The sequence below is a fragment of the Pipistrellus kuhlii genome, unplaced genomic scaffold (assembly GCF_014108245.1).
Source record: "Pipistrellus kuhlii isolate mPipKuh1 unplaced genomic scaffold, mPipKuh1.p scaffold_m20_p_11, whole genome shotgun sequence".
Lineage (NCBI taxonomy): Eukaryota > Metazoa > Chordata > Mammalia > Chiroptera > Vespertilionidae > Pipistrellus > Pipistrellus kuhlii.
This window is the reverse complement of record NW_023425416.1, coordinates 41690549-41697386: the sequence shown is the minus strand read 5'-3', so window position 1 is coordinate 41697386 and position 6838 is coordinate 41690549. Positions and strand designations below refer to the sequence as shown.

Here is a 6838-nt window from a genome sequence, read left to right as displayed (position 1 = left end):
GCAGCATCTCCTGGTTTTACCACCTCCACATCGACGGGATCCTACGCCGGGTGGCCCTTCCCGCCAGCGTATCCTTCTGGCTTAATAAGAAATCCTTCTTGCCCTGGCCGCTTTGGCTCAGTGGATAGAGCTTCAGCCTTCGGACTCAAGGGTCCCAGGTTCGATTCCGGTCAAGGGCATGTATTACCTGGGTGGCGGGCACATCCCCAGTAGGGAGTGTGCAGGAGGCAGCTGATCGATGATTCTCTCTCATCGATGTTTCCGACTCATGCCTCTCCCTTCCTCTCTGTAAAAAATCAATTATATATATATATATATATATATATATATATATATACACACACACACACATTATATATATATTTAAAGAAATCCTTCTACAATTGGCCAAGTCAATATTTTATTTAAAAAAAACACAAAAAACCACACACACGCACCCACATACGCACACGCGCACACACACACACACACACACATGCACACACGAAGGCAGAGCCGGGAAAGGAGGCTGAGATCGCGTCTTTGGGGTCAGGCTGACGACCGCGTGCTTCTCTCCACAGGCCGGCCGCACGCGAGGAAAGAGCAGATGCCCAGGCTCCCTACACAGGAGCGGGCGTGGTCTTCACGGGGAGACCGAAGGCGGGTCGCTCCGGAGGAGTGGGGTTTGTGCAGGCGTCTCCAGAAACCTCCCGGCCGCCAGGTGAGGTGCGGAGGCCAGACTGGGCCTGAAAAGCAGGAGGCGGAGGCCAGATCTCCCTGGAGGCTGCTTTTCTTTCCCGGACAAGGAGGGTCTTCTCCGAGGAAGGCCGGGGGAGAGGCCGGAGCCGCTCGCTCGGGAGCCGGGAGGGAGGAGCAGGCCCTCCCGCGCCCACCGGCGGGCAGGGCGTTGGCACAGGCACACAGGTTCGGAGGTCTCTCGGGAGGTCACCGGCCCGCGGGGCCTGCTGCCGGCGGGCACACGTCCTGCGGGGCCTTCCTGCGGGGCCCCCTGCGGGCCCGGAGGCCGCGGCGGCCTCAGACGGCTGCATCTGGGGAGGAAGAGGCAACGTGAGGCCGGCCGGCCGGCCAGTGCAGGGCCCGCTCAGAAGTCACACACCAGCCGGGGACCCACATTCCGCTAGGGGCCCTGCCTTCCTCTCCAGCACCAGCTTTCACTGGGACTATTTTATTGTCTAAATGCATCTCAAAAAAAAAAAAAAAAAAAAAAATTAGCCCTAACCGTTTTGGCTCAGTGGATAGAGCGTCGGTCTGCGGACTGAAAGGTCCCAGGTTCCATTCCGGTCAAGGGCATGTACCTTGGTTGCGGGCACATCCCCAGTGGGGAGTGTGCAGGAGGCAGCTGGTCGATGTTTCTCTCTCATCGACGTTTCTAGCTCTCTATCCGTCTCCCTTCCTCTCTGAACAAAATCAATTAAAAAAAATATTTTTTTAAAAAGAAAATGCTGCCGAAACCAGTTTGGCTCAGTGGTGGAGCGTCGGTCTGTGGACTGAAGGGTCCCGGGTTCGATTCCGGTCAGGGGCATGTATATACATTGGTTGCGGGCACATCCACAGTAGGGGGTGTGCAGGAGGCAACTGGTTGATGTTTCTCTCTCATCGATGTTTCTAGCTCTCTATCCCTCTCTCCTCCTCTCTGTAAAAAATCAATAAAATATATTAAAAAAAAAAAGAAAAAAAAGAAAAAAAAAGAAAATGCTTCTCTATCAGAGGCTGGCACGTTGGGGCATTCCTGGGCGCGGTGGGCATGGCCGGAGTAGAGGTCCCGGGCGCCCGTGCCCTGGCGGCCTCCACTGCAGACGGCAGTCTGTGATGTGTCGGGAAGGCGGGGACAGGCTGTGCTCCGGCCCCTGAGCTCACGGAGAGCACCCGTGTCCGGACGATCGGCACTCACCGGTGGACTGGGTCACACAGGAGATCTTGTAGGACAGCCACACGCTCGCGAGGCAGAGGAAGGTGGCCAGGAAGCCGAAGATCTGCACGGGAGAGAGGGGACAGGCACAGGGAGCTCCGGTCAGGGGCCAGTCCCCGGCAGTCTTTCTGCTCTCCATCCCCATGCCTGTCCCTGCCCGGAGGGAGCTGGGGGAACCCCCTGACCCAAACACCCCACCCTGGCTCAGGGGGAGGGCCAGGCCCTGTGCCCAGGGCTCCCGGCTGGGACCCAGGTCTCCACCCCTCCCTCCGCCCTCCTCACTCTGGGCAACTCCCGCCCCCGCCCACGTTCAGGTTTGTTTCAGCCGAGCTGGGCCAAGCCACTGGGCGTTAGTGATCCCCGGCCAGCGGTCGGCAAACTGCGGCTCGAGAGCCACACGCGGCTCTTTGGCCCCTTGAGTGTGGCTCTTCCACAAAATACCACGGCCTGGGCGAGCCTATTTTGAAGAAGTGGTGTTAGAAGAAGTTTAAGTTTAAAAAAATTGGCTCTCAGCCCAGCCGGGTGTGGCTCAGCGGTTGAGCATCAACCCAGGAACCACGAGGTCACTGGTTCGATTCCCGGTCAGGGCATATGCCTGGGTTGCGGGCTCCGTCCCCAGTTCGGGGTGTGCAGGAGGAAGCCAATCCATGATTCTCTTTCATCATTGATGTTTCTATCTCTCTCTCCCTCTCCCTTCCTCTCTGAAATCAATAAAAATATATTTAAAAAAAACTTTGGCTCTCAAAAGAAATATCAATCGTTGCCCTGTGGATATTTGGCTTCTGTGGACTAAAGAGCTTGCCGACCACTGTCCTGGGCTAACGAGAAAAGAAAAAGGCGGGATCGTGCATTCCAACTTGGGTTTTAAAATGTGTGATGGTCAAATGGATTCTATTGGTGCGACGGCACCGCTTGCATTTCATTCATGACTGTGTCTGCCTGGCCTCGGAGCTGGGGGACAGCGAAAAGCAGGCGCACACGCTGGTGTCCGGTCTGGAACCGCAGAGCCCGAAGCCCCACACCTGGCAGCTACGGCTGGTTGACGGGGCCCTCACTCTGTGCCCACCCGTCTTCCAACGCTGCCAGGTGGGTCCCGGGGGACCCTCTCAGCCCCTCACTTTGCAGCTGAAGAAATGGAGGGATGGAGGTGGGGTGTGGGGGTCAACGCTTCGCCCAGGGCCATGGAGACAGCAAGGGCCAGACCTGGGACTGGAGCCCGGGGCGTCTGGCTCCGGGTCCACACGCTGCTCTGCCCGGGGCCCAGCTGTCCTCAGGCCGCTCTGCAGCCGCCAAGGGCCCTCGGGAACCACAGCTGCCGTCTAGGACAGTGGTCGGCAAACTCATCAGTCCACAGAGCCAAATATCAACAGCATGACGATTGAAATTTCTCTGGAGAGCCACATGTTTTACACTTAAACTTCTTGTAAAGCCACTTCTTCAAAACAGACTCGCCTAGGCCGTGGTATTTTGTGGAAGAGCCACACCCAAGGAGCCAAAGAGCCACGTGTGGCTCTCAAGCCGCAGTTTGCCTACCACGGGTCCAGGAGGAAGGGCCTGGGGGGAAGGGCAGGATCTTCAAGGCTGGGCTTTCTCTTCAAACCTGGCTGTTGGTGTGCAAAAGGGGCTGTCCCCTGCCCTGCCCCCACCCCCCACAGGCCCACGCACCCTCTCCCCTCCCCCCAGCTCCGTCCCTTTGGCTCCTCTGGTACTGATTGTCTGTGTCACACAATCGGCCCCTTGGAGCCGGTCCCAGCCTCTCGGTGTCGGCTCTGCACCAGGAGCACATTGTCTGCCACCCTGGCCTCCCACAATCTGCACTGCGTGACCGACAGCTTCTTCTGTGGCCACAGAGAGCCCTTCTGGGGGGCAGGGCCTCGTCTGCGGACTGTTCCACCCACCTCGGCCTGGACGCCTGAACGGCACCACCACTCTCTCCCATGAGCAAGGGCCCTACCTTCTTATTTCTTCCACAGAATTGGGTCTGGTCCTTGACACAGAGACGGCGTGTGATAAATTGGGGGGGGGGGGAGAGGGAGGGATGGGGATATCAGGGGAGGGATGGGGATGACAGGGCTAACACCATTTGGTGCAACCTGAAGCCTACAACCTGTGGGCATCTCCCCATGGGGCCTGACGCAGTGGGCACAACTTCTCTCTGTGCCTCCTCCCCCGGCCTGCCTGCAGGTGGAGCCCCGGGGCTGGCAGGAGACTGCAGGAGGGGGTCCTGAGGGGCACAAGGTGGTGGAGGGGAGAGAGGGCTGTGGGTGGCCCTTGAGGGGGCAATGGTGTTTGGAGGCGTGACCTCCTGCCCCACGCCGACCTTTCGAGGGCAGACCAGACCCCTCCGTGGGATTCCGGGAGCGAACCCACTCTTGGCCCAAAGCCTGGGGGATGTGGGTGAAGCCTGCCCAGGGGAGAGCGGCTGCCACGCAGACAGCTTTCGTTCTGAAAGTCTCGCTCCTTGGTGAGGCAAATCGGTACTGGCCCACAGGCCACCCAGCGGAAGAGAACTCGCTAAGAGATCAACCGAAGGATTTGTATGCATGCAGATAAGCATAATCAATGGACAAAAAACTCTTGGGGGGGGGGCATGTATGGGAGTGGGGGTGGGGTGGGGATTGGTAAGGTACGTACACATATAATATCTTAATTCAAAAAAAAAATGAGGGGGGGGAAAGAAATCGTATGACAGGAGTCTATAAATCTTTACAATAATGGCATACCCACACATATACCAGTACATGCGTGTGTATTTGTAGATATAAATTTGGTGGGTATAAATGGATCCCACGGCACTGCAGTGTTGTCCGTTTCCAGGCTACCTCTATTGAGGCTATCCGAGAGGTCCATTTCACCTTTGAAGGAACAGGAGGATTCCTTCCTAGCCTGAATACGTACGGCTAAACGTTAGGACAGATAAAGCTAGGACTGACGGCCGACCTCCCTTGGGCCCACGAGGCTCCAGACCATTTCCCGGCACACGGTGGGGGGGGGGGGGCCGAGGCAGCCCCGAGCACACGACCACCCTGGACGCGTGGTTTCAAGTCCACGTGCCTCCCGACGTAAGCGGTGGCTGCGAGAGAGGGGGCCACTGGGGCGATCGGTGTAAGGTGACCAGACGTCCCGCTTTAGGCGGGACAGTCCCGATTTTTAATGCGGCGGGACACATTGTTAAAAATCGGGACGGTCCCGCCCAAAGCGGGACGTCTGGTCACCTTAGATTGGGGTGCCCACAGCCCTGGTGATTCACCTCCCGGGACCCTCGGTGGAAGCCTCGTTGGAGCCCGGGCTGGCTGGACCGAGGTGGGTACCGATGCTGAGAGAGAACGGCCCCGGAGAACAATCCCCCCGCCGCTGTCCCCGTCTGGAAGGAGACGCGCTCGGACGGCACAGATCCTCACCGAGGCGGCCACCAGCTCGCTCTGGCTGTAGCTCTTGGAGGCGGCCACGATGGAGGCGATGAGGAGGAGCAGGGTGCCGATCAGATAGTGCAGGAGCTCCTGGGGGCGAAAACAGAGCAGAGCCGTGGGTCGGGGGGCCTCCGGGCGTCAAAGAGATGGACAGAGGGGAAGGGGGTGTAACACCCCAAAGACCACAGCCAACGGATGCATCAGGCAGCCAGGAGGATGCGTGAGGCTGGCCAGGATGCGGCCGAGCAAGAGAGAAAAGGTGCCAGGCAGGCAGGGAGGAAGGGGACAGAGAGAAAGGACGGAGAGAGGATGGAAACCCACTCAAGGCTGCTCCGCCCCGGAGACCAGCCTGCAGACCGTGCCTTTACCTCCGGCCAAAGCTGCTACCGAGCACCGGAGTGCCGCCCAGCACCCGGGCTGGAGAGCATGAGCAAAGCTCGAGCCCCGAGAAGCGGGGCCCCTGACAGAGATGGGTGCCTTTTGCTTCTGCCTCAGAGAACGTTTTAGGCTCACAAGGTGCTTGGGTCTGGGGGCTGCCTGTCCTACGAACTGTTTTTTATTCTATTTTATTTTTTTATTTATATATTTTTAAAATATATTTTATTGATTTTTAAAAATATATTTTATTGATTTTGTACAGAGAGGAAGGGAGAGAGATAGAGAGTTAGAAACATTGATGAGAGAGAGTCATCGATCTGCTGCCTCCTGCACACCCCATACTGGGGATATGCCCGCAACCAAGGTACATGCCCTTGACCGAAATCGAACCCGGGACCTCTCAGTCCCCAAGCCGACGCTCTATCCATTGAGCCAAACAGGTTTCGGCTATTTTATTGATTTTTTAACAGAGAGGAAGAGAGAAGGATAGAGAGGTAGAAACATCGAGAGAGAGAGAGAGAGAGACAGAGAGAGAGAGAGAGAAACATTGATCAGCTGCCTCCTGCACACCTCCCACTGGGAATGTACCTGCAACCAAGGTACATGCCCTTGACGGGAATCAAACCTGGGACCCTTCAGTCCGAAGGCCGATGCTCTATCCACTGAGCCACACCGGTCAGAGCCTGGAGTGTGGTCCCCGGCCCCTCTGCGAAAGGCTTGGGCGTGTGGTGGGCGCCGGCACTCTCACCCCTAACTAAGAACCTCTGGCTTTGTCTGTTCGTCGTCTTCCCTCTTCTCTCCTCTCCAGAAGCGAATCTGAGGCCAAGCTCCCGGGTAAGTCTCCTGGTGGGACTGACTCCGCCCGCAGGCCCACAGGGCTGTCCGTCACCCTCCAGGATTAGGATGTCCTTCAGCGGCATGGAAGCACTGGCCACCTCTTCCTCCTTCCTCCCCAGTAAATTCCAGGTCGGAGCAGAACTGGGGTTCAAGGCCATTCGTCACGCTCACTCTGAATCCAGAGCGTGCGTGTGCATTTGCTGTCTCCTGCGAGAGCTCAGAGAGGAGTCCTCTGTGAAGGTCTGCCCATCAGGGTGGGCGGGCAGCTGTTCAATGCTGGGCAAGCATTCCCCTCTCAGCTCCT

General features: G+C 57.7%; 1 protein-coding gene across 3 annotated transcripts in view; it reads right to left on the bottom strand.

The window, feature by feature from the left end:
* Window positions 1–383: 383 nt before the first annotated feature.
* CMTM7 (CKLF like MARVEL transmembrane domain containing 7) overlaps window positions 384–6838 on the bottom strand; it is a 36799-nt gene continuing 30344 nt past the window's right edge. Inside the window, exons 3-6 of one of the 3 annotated variants that reach the window (XM_036431697.2) lie at window positions 5311–5409; window positions 1892–1973; window positions 986–1028; window positions 384–941 (exon numbers count right to left, since the gene is read on the bottom strand). In XM_036431697.2, coding sequence (XP_036287590.1) covers window positions 1015–1028; window positions 1892–1973; window positions 5311–5409 — 195 coding nt within the window. In that variant the 3' untranslated portion in view covers window positions 384–941; window positions 986–1014. Of the gene's footprint in view, window positions 1029–1891; window positions 1974–5310; window positions 5410–6838 lie in introns of all 3 variants that reach the window. The other 2 variants (XM_036431696.2, XM_036431698.2) reach the window with 2 other exon arrangements.